This window comes from Falco naumanni, chromosome 20 (genome assembly GCF_017639655.2).
Source record: "Falco naumanni isolate bFalNau1 chromosome 20, bFalNau1.pat, whole genome shotgun sequence".
Classification (NCBI taxonomy): Eukaryota; Metazoa; Chordata; class Aves; order Falconiformes; family Falconidae; genus Falco; species Falco naumanni.
This window is the reverse complement of record NC_054073.1, coordinates 4,283,386-4,296,277: the sequence shown is the minus strand read 5'-3', so window position 1 is coordinate 4,296,277 and position 12,892 is coordinate 4,283,386. Positions and strand designations below refer to the sequence as shown.

At 71.2% G+C, this 12,892-nt stretch overlaps 1 protein-coding gene and 1 long non-coding RNA gene across 2 annotated transcripts; one reads left to right on the top strand and one right to left on the bottom strand.

Annotated features, from left to right (window-relative positions):
- The first annotated feature begins 23 nt into the window (after nucleotides 1-23).
- LOC121080040 lies at nucleotides 24-1,047 on the top strand. The gene is made up of 3 exons (XR_005825260.1): nucleotides 24-158; nucleotides 237-309; nucleotides 429-1,047. It is a non-coding gene; the product is annotated as an uncharacterized LOC121080040 (long non-coding RNA).
- Nucleotides 1,048-1,153: 106 nt separating this feature from the next.
- On the bottom strand, nucleotides 1,154-9,273 carry NCKAP5L (NCK associated protein 5 like). The gene is given in 17 exon segments (XM_040578001.1): nucleotides 1,154-1,610; nucleotides 1,744-1,883; nucleotides 2,007-2,357; nucleotides 2,474-2,552; nucleotides 2,680-2,833; nucleotides 2,946-3,019; nucleotides 3,021-3,811; nucleotides 3,813-4,410; nucleotides 4,412-4,699; nucleotides 5,178-5,232; nucleotides 5,235-5,293; nucleotides 5,417-5,536; nucleotides 5,641-5,679; nucleotides 5,796-5,864; nucleotides 7,585-7,692; nucleotides 7,761-7,802; nucleotides 9,188-9,273. Coding segments are annotated over 15 exon segments (3,156 nt in total). The 5' UTR covers nucleotides 7,687-7,692; nucleotides 7,761-7,802; nucleotides 9,188-9,273; the 3' UTR covers nucleotides 1,154-1,373.
- Nucleotides 9,274-12,892: the final 3,619 nt, after the last annotated feature.

Below are 12,892 nucleotides of genomic sequence, written 5' to 3'. Positions count from 1 at the left end.
GGTGGGTGACACCAGCACGGCACTGTCCCCATCTAACACCCCCTCTTCCTCCCGCAGGCCAACCTCTACCTGGGGCTGATGGTCATGTGCGGCTTCGTGCTCTTCGACACGCAGCTCATCATCGAGAAGGCGGAGAGCGGGGACAAGGATTACATCTGGTGGGTGCTGGGGATGGGGGGAGGGGTGGGATAGAGTGGGGACAGCCCCCCCCTGAGCGCGTCCCTCCATCCCCACAGGCACTGCGTTGATCTTTTCCTCGACTTTGTCAACATCTTCCGGAAGCTCCTCATGATCCTGGGCATGACCGAGGTGGGTGACGGTCCCCCGGGTGTGGCTGGGGGAGGACAAACCTGTTCCCGGGAGCCTGGCCGGGGGAGGGGGACAGGGGCCACAGACTCGGCAGTGACCGGCCACCTCTCCTCTTGCAGAACAAGAAGAAGGAGAAGAAGTGAAGCGGCTCCAGGCCGAGCTGGAGCTGTCCCCATCCTGTCCCCATCCCCACCCGGTCCCCCCAGTCCCTTCTCTGATTCATTAAAGGGGTTGCGCTTTGCTGCTGATGAAAAGCAGCCCAGAAGCTTTTGCACCTTGTGGGTTTTTCCTCTCGTTCAGCTTTTCTTTGATTAGAAACCGGCCAATTTGCGGATCCTGCTGGAGTTTGGCTCCCCCCTCCCTCCGGCCCGGCTCCCCCCCCCCCCCCCCCCAGAGCCCGTGGTCCCTCGGGGTTAGCGCCAACACGGGAGCTTTCTCTAGGGGTTTCTCCCCGGGCAACTGGGGCGCTATCCCCCCAACCTGGGCAGCCGTGGGCCCCCCCACGCGAGCCCGGGGCTGGGGTTGGGGGGGCAGCAGGACCCCCCTGAAGCCAAACTCAACGGAGGAGCCTCTCCTTTAGCACCAGTGCCAAGAAATACAACGGGGGAAAAAGAAAACGATCTGTTGGGTGAGCCGTCCGGTGGGGCCGCGGGGACGATGTGTTTTGATTCCGAGCTCTCCCAATCCCACCGTCGCCTCTCTTTGTACACCGGGACGATTCAATAAAACGCTCAGACTTGAACCTCTCAGCCCCCTCCCTCCCTCCCCTTCCTCCCTCCCTCCCGCGGGCAGGATGCGGCCGACGCAGAGATGACAGCGGCTGCACAACAACATATATAAATAAACGGGGGGGGGGAGGGTGGCTTTATTGAAATAAAAACCCGGCAGCGGGGGCTGTACACTGCGATAGCACCATCAGAGAGAGCCGGACACAGGGGGAGGGGGGGGGACAGGGCACTGGGACCCCCCCCCCCAACCCCGGGTAGCACCCCCAGACTGGGAGCAGGGAGCCGGGGGATGGGGGGGGGGGGGCGGAAGACGTACAAGGGCACAGCCGGGGGGGCTCAGCCCTGGCTGCCGCAGGAGGAGAGGCTGTCGTAGAGCGAGTCGCTGAGGGACTCGGAGTGCTCCAGCCCTGGGGGGCCGTGCCCCCCATCCCGCGACCGGGCCTCCGTGCTGCCCTCGTCCCCCATGTCCGAGGCGCTGGGGGTCCGGCTGCTGCTGGCGCTCAGGGCGGGGGGCAGTGGGGGGGGGGCCTCTGGGGACGCCCCTCGACGCCCTGCCGGGCTGCACACGGGCGTCTGGGGGGGGGGACGGCGTGGTGAGGGGGGAGCTTGCTGTGCCCCCCGCCCCGGCTCCCCACCAACACTAATTACACCCCGGGGCTGGTGGGGTGGTCCCACAGCCCCCCCACCCCAGCCCAGCCCCCCTTACCAGTGCGGGGCGGTGCAGCCCCTCCAGCCCCCCGGGGGGGCAGAGGAAGGGGTCGGCAGCGCCGCAGGCTTTGGCGTTGGGGAAGGTCCAGTTCTTGCTCTGCTGGACGCGCCGCGGCTTCCCACCATCATCGCCAGCATCTGCGGGGGGAAATGGGGCGGGGGGGGTCAGTGCTCACCTGCAGCCCCCCCACCCATGACCCCCATCTCCCCGCCAGGGTGCTGAGCCCCCGCGTTGCACCTTGCAGGAGCATCGGTGCACACCCAGCACCATCAGCGGGGGCTCCGCGTGCCCCCCCCCCCCCCGATGGGTCACTGACCTTGGGGACCAGTGCAGTGGCCGTGCGGGCCGGGGGGGGGGCGGGGGGTGGCACGCCGGGGTGCTCCGGTGTTTGCCGGCCACCAGCAGCTCCTCTGCGCTGGGCACCTCTCGCTCCAGCGTCCGGGCCTTGCGCGGCACTTTGGTGATGACCGGCGGCCGTGCCGGCATGGCACCGGCTAGCGGCTCGGGACGGCCCCGTGGTTTGGGGGTGCTCTTGGCGGGGACCCCCCCGTAGTCAGGGGGCGGGAAGGTCCCGATCCCACTGTCCAGCGTTCGCGTCAGTGACCCGCAGGCTGCCAGCACAGGGAGAGGCGTCAGTGCCGGGAAAGGGGGGGCCACCCCGGTGCCCCCATCTCCACCATATCCCCCCCCCGACACCCCCCCCCACCCACCCCCGACACCCCCTTACCGGCAAAGTGCTGCGATGTCCCCGACTCGGACAAGCTCTCGTCTGACGGCAGCTCATCCCGGAGCCCCACATCTGGCACCTGGTGGGGGGAGGGGGGGGGTGGTCAGAGGGTGAGCGGCCACCCAATCCCCCCCCCCCCCCCACATACACACACCCCCCCCGGCGTGGGGCTCGGAACCAGTGGCGGTGAAAAGGGGCGTCCTGACCTTATCGGGGGGCTCCCGCAGATGCCCCACGATGCCGTTGCGGGGCGAGCGGCAGAGCCGGGGGTCTTTGGCGTCGGGGGGGACCCGCCGGAGGTCACACAGCTCCCGCTTGTGCTCCAGGCGGCTCTCGTAGGGCACGTCCTTCCCGTCCACCCTGGGGGCAACGCGGCGTCAGGGTCGGGGGGCACCTACCACCCTCCCCCATAAAGGGGACCCAGGGTTGGTTTTGGGGGATGGGGGGGCTGGGGGGGGGGGGGTCCACTGACCTGTCAAGCAGCTGCTGCATGAAGGTCTCGGCCGTCACCTCCTGGTACATCACCGGGAGGTGGCCGGGGCCGCGGGGGGGGGGGTCCACGGGGGCGCCCCTTCTCCAGCGCCAGCCCCTGCAGGAAGGCGTGCTCCTCCCGCAGCACCTTCCGCAGATCTTCCGCCTTCTCCATCAGCTTCGAGATGTTGAGGCTTTCGGCTTCCAACTTCCGAGCGGCCAATTTGACCTCCCGTCGGAGGGGAGCCGGTGTCCCGGCCCATTCCCGACCCCGACCCCCGTCACCGCGACGGTTCAGAGCCGGTAACTTGCTGCGCCGGAGCCCGAACCAACTGGCCAAGCCACCGGCCGCCTTCCCCTTGGCTTCGCCCGCCGGCGCCCGCTCCTGCCCCTGCAGCCGCAGCACGTTCTCCTCGATGCCCTTCATCACCTTCTCCTCGATGGCCGAGTGCCCGGTGGCCCCCGCCGGTGGTCCCGTAGCCGGGGGGGGTTCAGGAGCCGGCGGCGTTTTGTGGGGGACCCCCACCGCCTTGGCACCCGGCGGCTCCTCGCCCCGCGGCGTCCCGCTTTTGCCGGTGCCCGCCTTGGTGGGCAGCTTGGTGGGGCTGCCGTGGGGGCTGCGGGTGGGCTTGGCGGGGGGCGCCGGGGGAGCCCGCGGGGGGGTCCTGCCACCGGCGGGGCGCCCCTTGCCCCCCACCTTCCCGGGCTCGCCCATGGAGCCTGAAGAGTAGCACCGGGCCAGGGGCTCCCCGCCATGCGCCGGCTCGGGGTGCTTCAGGCTGCCCCCCAACCCCCCCCCGGGGTGGGGGGCGTGGATCAGCACCGTGGCCCCGCTCGGGCCGGCCTGGCCCGGGGGTCTCACGGCCCTCAGCCCCCCGCAGCTTGCCCAGGGCAGCCAGGCGCTCCTTGAAGGGCAAGTAGCCCGGCTCGGAGGGCTTCTTGCCGGGGCGGCGAGAGGGGGCTGAGCCCCCTGTGCCACGGCGGGTGCTAGGGGGGGAGGCGGCTGCCCGCTCCCCACCGGCCGGGGGTCCTGGCGGCCTGGGGGGCTGCTCAGCCGCCTCGTAGGTGCAAGGAGGGGGGAAGGTGGGGGGCTCGGGGGAGCTGGGCTCCAGGGGGGCATCGGGGGAAGGCCGGCGGCTGAGCGCCGGTGAAGCCTCGGGGTTGCCGCTGCGGCACGGGATCTTGGAGGGGTGGGCGAGCTGGGGGCTGAGGCGCAGCCCCCCGGGGGGGGGAGGCAGCTTGAGCACCTTGGGAGGGGAGGGCAAAGGGTTGCCCCCCCCGCCAGGGGAGAGCGGGGCGAAGCCCCCCTCGGGGCTTTCCTCACCTGGGGGGTAGAGCCCCAGGAACGCAGGGTGCTCCCCGCGCCGCTGCCGGGGGGGGTCCCCCTGGAGCTTCGCCATTGCGCCGGCAGCACCCCCCCCCGTCACCCCGCAGCAGCCGCTCGGCCAAGGCGCTGAGCAGGGCCCCCCGCGGCGGTGCAGCCTCCTCCGGCGAGGAACAGGGGCTGCCCTCAGCCCCCCGCCACCCCCCGGCAGCCCCCGGTGCCCGCAGCGGGCAGGGGGGCCAGCCTGGGGCAGCGCAGGGCTCGGGGGAGCCGGGGGAGGCTGGGGGGGGTCCCAGCAGCGGGTCCGTCTCCTCCAGCTTGCGCAGAACCTCCAGGATTTGGGCTTTTTTCTTGAAGAAAGGGGAGAGGGCGTCCAGGGGGGGGGCGCCGGGGCTGAGCCCGGGGCTGCCCGATGGCACCGCTGGGAGCACCTGTGGGGTCCAGGCACCGTCACCCCACGGGCTGAGCCCCACGGCACCGTGCTGGGGCTGGGGGTACCCTGGGGACACCAAGAGGGGAGGGGGGGGGACAGGGCTGGGGACACAATGGACTTGGGGAGGAGGACGCTGGGGGCAGAGGGGGTTGGGGGAGGGGGGCTCCGAGAGGTCAAGGCCACCGTCACGGAGAGGTGGGCACCTCAGGGACAGGGACACCGTGGGCAGACAGGCTTGGAAAGGGCGATGGTAGGGGGCTCAGGGTGGGGGGCACAACGGACCTGGGGCGGGGGGCGGGGATGGGGACAGAGGAGGGGATGCCACGGGCCCGGCAAGTGGGGTACCACAGGCTTGGGGACACCACCCGCTTGGGAAAGGTGATGGCACGAGTATGGGGAGGGGAATGCCGCAGCCCAGAGAGGGGGATACAGGGACGGAGGAGGGGTGGGGGTGGGGGGGGGACACCAGTACCCACCTCTGGCAGCGGGATGCAGCAGCTGGGGGGGCAGCGGGGGGGGGCGGCTGCTCAGCAGAGCCCAGCGGGGGGCTGGCTGGGGCATCGGGGGGCACCGGCACCGGGTGCAGCGGCAGCTGGAGAAGGGGGGAGACGCCAGGTTAAGCTTTGGGGGGGGGGGGGCGGGAGGGGGGAGGTCTGGCCCATGACACCCCCCCCACCCCCCCAACACCAGACAGCGGGGCGCTGGGATGCTGCACCTGGGGTAAGGATCCGGCCGAGAGCTGCAGCTTCTGCTGGAAGAGGTCGCTCAGCGCCTGGTTCTGGCGCTCCAGATCGAAGACCCGTTTCTTCAGCTTGATGCACTCCTCGCGCAGGTCCTGGCCGCAGCGGGATGGGGGGGATGGGGGGGGGGCATCAGCCAGGACCCCCACCCCCCCCCCCCCCAACCGCCCAGCGCTCCCCCAGCCCCCCCAACACCCACCTTCTGGTTGAGCAGCGCCTGCACCACGTGGTTGGCAACCTGGGGAGGAGAAGGGGGGGGGGGGGGCTTGGGGGGGTGCGAGGGCACAGGCAGCCTCGTGCCCTGGCACACGCGTGTGCACACGTGTCCCGTGTCCCCCCTCCCCCCCCCAGTACCTCGTCCAGGCAGCGCTCGTAGGTCTCCCGCTGGTTCTCATTGGCCTGGGCCAGGGCTGAGTTCTCCGCCTGGGAACAGAGGGGGGATGTGGTTGGGGGGCCCTGGCACGTGGACACCACCCCCCCCCGCCATGGCACCAAGAGGACCCCTCCTCTGCCTGGTGGCCACTCACAAAGGGACAGGGTTGCCCCAGGAGCGGTGGCACACAAGGGCCATGGAAAGCAGGAAGGTGCTGCCCTTCACCGTGGCGTCTGGGCTGCAGCTCCGCAGCACCGGCTGCACGGTGGCAATGGCCGCGGCTGGCTGGTGACACCGGCCACAGCCTCACACTGGCCATGGCTGCACGGTGACACCAGCCACAGATTCACTGTGGCCACAGCTGCACAGTGACACTGGCCACAGCCACCTGAAGGCAATGGCCACAGCTGGCTGGTGGCACCAGCCACAGACTCACAGTGGCCGTGGCTGCATGGTGACACCGGCCACAGATTCATGGTGGCCACGGCTGCACAGTGACACTGGCCACAGACTCACAGTGGCCACAGCTGCACAGTGACACTGGCCACAACCACCTGAAGGCAATGGCCACAGCTGGCTGGTGGCACCAGCCACAGACTCACAGTAGCCGTGGCTGCACGGTGACACCAGCCACAGATTCATGGTGGCCACAGCTGCACAGTGACACTGGCCACAGCCACCTGAAGGCAATAGCCACAGCTGGCTGGTGGCACCAGCCACAGACTCACAGTGGCCACGGTTTCCTGGTGGCACCAGCCACAGATTCACGGTGGCCGTGGCTGCATGGTGACACCGGCCACAGATTCATGGTGGCCACGGCTGCACGGTGACACCGGCCACAGATTCATGGTGGCCACGGCTACAAAGTGGCAGTGGCCACAGGTGCCTGAAGGCAATGGCCACAGCTGGCTGGTGGCACCAGCCACAGACTCACAGTAGCCACAGTTTCCTGATGGCACCAGCCACAGATTCACGGTGGCCACGGCTGCACGGTGACACCGGCCACAGATTCATGGTGGCCACGGCTACAAAGTGGCAGTGGCCACAGGTGCCTGAAGGCAATGGCCACAGCTGGCTGGTGACACCAGCCACAGACTCACGGTGGCCACGGCTGCACGGTGACACTGGCCACAGACTAACAGTGGCCACAGCTGTACGGTGGCAGTAGCCACAGGTACCCCATGGCACCAGCCACAGCCACCTGAAGGCGATGGCCACAGCTGGCTGGTGGCACCAGCCACAGACTCACAGCGGCCACGGTTTCCTGGTGACACCGGCCACAGATTCACGGTGGCCGTGGCTGCATGGTGACACCGGCCACAGATTCACGGTGGCCACAGCTGCGAAGTGGCCGTGGCCACAGGTGCCTGAAGGCAATGGCCACAGCTGGCTTGTGGCACCAGCCACAGACTCACAGTGGCCACAGTTTCCTGGTGGCACCAGCCACAGATTCACGGTGGCCACGGCTGCACGGTGGCAGTGGCCACAGCCACCTGAAGGCAATGGCCACAGCTGGCTCGTGGCACCAGCCACAGACTCACAGTAGCCACAGTTTCCTGGTGGCACTAGCCACAGACTCACAGTGGCCACGGCTGCACGGTGGCAGTAGCCACAGGTACCCCATGGCACCAGCCACAGCCACCTGAAGGCGATGGCCACGGCTGCTCTGGCGGCTCTAGTTTCTGGTGGCCACAGTGGCCCAGTGGCACCAGCCACGGCTGCCCGGTGGCCCTGGCTCTCGGTGGCCGCGACTCCCGGCCCACATCGTACCTCCAGCTCCCGCAGCCGCTGCAGCAGCTCGTGGCTGGTGCCCGTCTCGCCCAGCACCGCGGGGCTCCCATCTCCCGGCACCTCGGCCACGCTCTCCGACATCGCTGGCTGCGGGGGGGGACACACACGTCAGGCCGGGGTCCCCACTGGCCCCTGTCCCCCCTGTCCCCTCGTACCTCCTGCAGGACGCCCCCAGCCCCAGCCTGACGCGGTGTCACCTGTTGGGGAGAACGGGGCTGAGAAGGGGGATGGAGCCTCAGGGGAGCCCCGAGGTCCCCAACCCCGCGGGTACCCGGAGCCCCAGGGACCCCTCGCGCAGCCCAGCCACCCCTGTCCCTTCGTGGGGGGTGGGGGGAGCCCAGCACCCCCAGCACCGGGGCACTGGCAGGCACAGCACCCCCAGCACCAGGGCAATGGGATGCCCAGCACCCCCAGCACTGGGGCACCAGTATGCCCAGCACCCCTGGGCACTGGGATACACCGCATCCCCAGCACCAGAGTACTGGGACCCACAGCACCCCCAGCACTGGGCACTGGGATGCCCAGCACCCCCAGCACTGGGGCACCAGTATGCCCAGCACCCCCAGCACCGGGGCACTGGCAGGCACAGCACCCCCAGCAGCAGGGCAATAGGATGCCCAGCACCCCCAGCACTGGGGCACCAGTATGCACAGCACCCCTGGGCACTGGGATACACCACATCCCCAGCACCAGAGTATTGGTACCCACAACACCCACAGCACTGGGGCACCAGTAGGCCCAGCACCCCCAGCACTGGGGCACCAGTATGCACAGCACCCCTGGGCACTGGGATACACTGCATCCCCAGCACCAGAGTATTGGGACCCCCCAGCACCCCCAGCACCGGGGCACTGGCAGGCACAGCACCCCCAGCACTGGAGCACCAGTAGGCCCAGCACCCCCAGCACTGGGGCACCAGTATGCACAGCACCCCTGGGCACTGGGATACACTGCATCCCCAGCACCAGAGTATTGGGACCCCCAGCACCCCCAGCACCGGGGCACTGGCAGGCACAGCACCCCCAGCACTGGAGCACCAGTAGGCCCAGCACCCCCAGCACTGGGGCACCAGTATGCACAGCACCCCTGGGCACTGGGATACACCGCATCCCCAGCACCAGAGTACTGGGACCCACAGCACCCCCAGCACTGGGCACCGGGATGCCCAGCACCCCCAGCACTGGGGCACCAGTAGGCCCAGCACCCCTGGCACCAACCCGTGAGCACTGGGATACACCGCACCCCCAGCAGCAGAGTATTGGGACCCCCAGCACCAACACTGGGGCACCGGGATGCCCAGCACCCCTGGCACGAGCACCGGGGCACCGGACCGTACAAATCCCCACGTACCGGCCTCAGCCCCGGGATGCACAGCACCCCCAGCCCCGGGGCACCGGGACGCACCGCACCCGGCGCACAGCACCCCCGGGGTGTAGACAGGCCCCCCCAGCGCTTCCCCGGTGCCGCACCCCCCGCTTCCCCCGGGGCTCCCCCCGCCACCGGTGCCGGTGCCTCCCCGCACCGCTCGCCCCGTGCGCACCGGAACCGGGGCCGGCCCCGCGCACCGACCCCGCGCACTCACGCCCGGGGCTCCCGGTGGCGTCGCCCGTCCCCGTTCAGAGCGGCCCCGGGGCCGGTCCCGGCGGCGGCGGCGGCTCCATCCCGGCCCGGCCCGGCCGCGCTATTGTTGGGAGGCGGCGGCGGCCCGGCTCCGCCTTCCCGCCGCCACCGGGGAGGAGCCGGGGCCGCCACCGCCCCCGGTGCGCGGCTCCGCCAGCGCCAACCCCGGGCAAGCGGCACCGGGAAGCCGGCACGGAGCGAAGGGGGGTCCGGGGCACCGGGGACCCCCGGGAGAGCCGGCAGCGGGACACCGGGCATCCCGGCAGAGGAAGCAGCGGGCATCCCCACGTGGCACCGGGGCACCCCACGGAGAGGGACCCCCCCGGCGGCACCCAGCACCCTTTGGAGAGGGACCCCCCGGAGCTCGGGCACCCTTCGGGGACCCCCCCCCGGGGCTCCAGGCACGGAGCCGCGCCGAGGCCACAGGCCGCGGTCCCCATCCTGCACCCCACGAGGGGTTGGGGTCCACATGGGGCCACGTGGCCCTGGCTCACCCAGACCTGCCCAGCACCCCGGCCAGGGGGTCCGGCACCCCGGAGGGGACAACACGGGGGTCTGGGGGTGATGGAGGCAGAGAGGCCGTGGGGGGGGGGGGGTCACTGGAAACAACAGCCCCGTCCCCTCCAGGGACCCCACACGGCTGCGCCGTGGGGTGGGAGGGCTGGGGACCACCGGACGGCCCCGGAGCAAACTCTGCCGCCTTCTCCCACCCGACGCAACGAGAGCGGCAAAAATAACCGGAGCCCCGGGGCCTACAGCCCTGCTCAGCACCGGGGCAGCACCGAGGGGGGCTGTGGGCTGCCCCCCACCTCCCCACCAAGCCCCCAGCCAGCCGTCCCCAACCCGACGGGTGCTGTGACCTTGGCCACATACCCCAGCACCCCGCTAGCCCCACGGCCAGCACCGCTGGCACACGTGGCCGGCCCTCGTGCGTGCTGTCCCCAGCCCCCTGCAGCCCCCCCCCCCCCCCCCCCCCTGGCCCCGGGGCTGGCAGCAAAGGCAGGAGGGTCCCCGTGGGGCCCGTGGGCCCCCCCGGCGCTGCCCCCCGTGCAGGAAGCGGCCGTGGGGCCAGTGGCTCCGGCTGCGTCACGGGGGGAAGTGAGGCTCCGTCTGGAGGGGAAGAGCAGCCCACAGCCCCCCCAAGCCCCCCCGGCGGGGGACAGTGAGGGGGGGCCCTGACAGATGGACGGCGCAGCCGTCCCCTCCCCCAGCCCGGGGCCCCACAGGGGCAACGCGAGGGTCCCTGTGGGGAGGGGGACACAGCTGCAGCAGAGCCAAGGCCACCCCAGAGCTTGTGTCCCCATCCCCCCCCGCCCCGTCACTTGCACCCACTGCCCCAGGCCCCGTGCAAAGGTCCCCGTGGGGAGGGGGACACAGCTGCAGCGGAGCCAAGGCCACCCTAGAGCTCGTGTCCCCCTCCCTGGTGTTGTCTCCCCCCCCCCCCCCCCCCCTCGGTCACTTGCACCCGCTGCCCCAGGCCCCGTGGGGACACGGCACGTGCCCAAAGCGTGTGGCTGTGGACGTGCCAGCGCGGCAGGGAACGGTCCCCCCCCACCCCGGCCACAGTCCCACGGCACGACCACAATGAGCCGGCCTTGGCCTGCCCCACGCCAGGGTCCCCACCCCGAGCTTGGGGACATGGGGGTGACAGCCCCAAGTGTCCCCAACCCTGCAGGGCGGCTGCTCTTGGGGCAGGCAGGACGCGCTGGGGGCAGTGGGGACAGCCCAGGGACAGCGAGGATGCTCTCGGGGACAGCCGGGATGCAGGGGGACAGCAAGGACACCCTGGGGACAGGCGGGATGTGCTAGAGACACAGCCTTGGGGTAGCAGGGACACATCGAGGACAGCTGGGACTCAGCAGGGACAAGCCAGGGACAGCCAGGATGCAGTGGGGACACTGGAGACAGCCAGGATACAGTGGGGACAGCAGAGATACACAGGGGACAACTGGGATGTACTGGGGACAGTGGGGACCGGTGGGTGGGATGGAGGACAGTGGAGGGGACACCAGGGACAGGCAGGACACGGTTGGGGACAGCCCAGGCAGGAGACAGCTGGGATGTACTGGGGACAGCGGGGACACAGCGGGATGCGCTGGGGACACATGGGATGTCCTGGGGACAACAGCGCGGGGACAGTGGGGACATGGAGGGGAGACAACCGGGGGGCACCGGGGCTATACCGGGAGCGGCGCCGGGGCTATACCGGGGGCCACCGGGGCCATACCGGGGCTGGGGGCGGGGGAGCGACACACACGGACCGGCCGGGCTCCCCCCACCCCCACTCCCCGCCGCACGTTGCGGTGCCCGGCAGCGGCGGGGACCCCCCACCTCCTCCTCGACGGGGTCCCCGAGCTGCGGCCCGGCTTCCCCGGGAAGACCCTCCCCACCCCCACCCCCCCCGCCCGCCCCCGGTGCTCCCCGCCCGCCCCTCCCGCCGCGGCACGGCCGGACTCACCGGGGGCTACGGCGGGGCGGCGGCGCGGGGCGGCATGGCCGGGACCGGCACCGGGAGCGGGACGGGGAGCGGGGCTGGGGCCGGGGCTGGCCCGGCGGCGGCGGCGGTGATGTCATGGCTCCACCGGGCCGGCTCCGCCCTGCGCCCCCGCCGCCGCCAATCCGCGCCCGGGGGCGGCGGGGGATGGGGGGGGGGGGGGGGGGGGGGAGTCCCGGTGCTGCCGCCGCCGCCGCATCCCTTCCCCGGGGCCTCCCGCCATCGCCATCCCCGGGGCTGCCCGAGGGGCGCGGTGCCCCCCCTCCCGGTGCCGTACCCCCGTAGCGGGGTGTCGGGGGGGGAGGGGGGGGTGTCCCCGGGGCTGCCCGGAAGAGACGCGGTGCCCTCCACCCCCCGGCCACGGGGGTACGGCACCGGGGGAGCAGGACCTCGCAGTCCCGGGGTGAGCCCCCCCCCCCCCCCCCCCCCCGCAAGACCCCGAGCCCCGGGGGCTCGTGCAAAGGGCAGAAGGAAGGGAGCGACCCCCAAAGGGGGTTGGGGGGGTCCCAGCGGCAGCAGTTTGGGAGCAGAGGGGTCACCTCCGCCCCAGGGGGGGTGGTCAGCACCATAGGGCAGCCCTAAGCTCCCCCCCCAACCCCCCAAGGGCAGCTCTGAGCTCCCCCCCCTCCAAGGGCAACCCCAAAGATCCCCCAGGGTAGCTCTGAGTCGTGTCCCCCCCCCCCAAAAAAAATCCCCCAAGGGCAGCTCTGAGCCCCCCACCCACCCCCAAAGATCCCCCAAGGGCAGCTCTGAGTCGTGTGTCCCCCCCCCCAAAAAAGATCCTCCAAGGGCAGCTCTGAGACACACACACCCCCAAAGATCCCCCAAGACAGCCCTGAGCCCCCCCATTCCAAGGGCAACCCCAAAGACCCCCCAAGGGCAGCTCTGAGTGGTGTGTCGTCCCCGTCCCCCCCCCCCAGGGCAGCTGATCCCCGCCCCCCCCCAAAATAGCCCTGAGCCCTCCCCCCCCCCCCAAGATCCCCCAAGGGCAGCTCTGAGCACCCCCCCCAAGGTAGCCCTGAGCCCTCCCCCCCTCCAAGGGCAGCACCAAAGATCCCCCAGGGTAGCTCTAAGCCCCCCTAGGGCAACCCCAAATACCCCCCCCAAGACAGCCCCAAGCCCCCGCCCCCCCCCGAAGGGCAGCACTGGCCGCTCCATCCTCCAGCTCTTCCA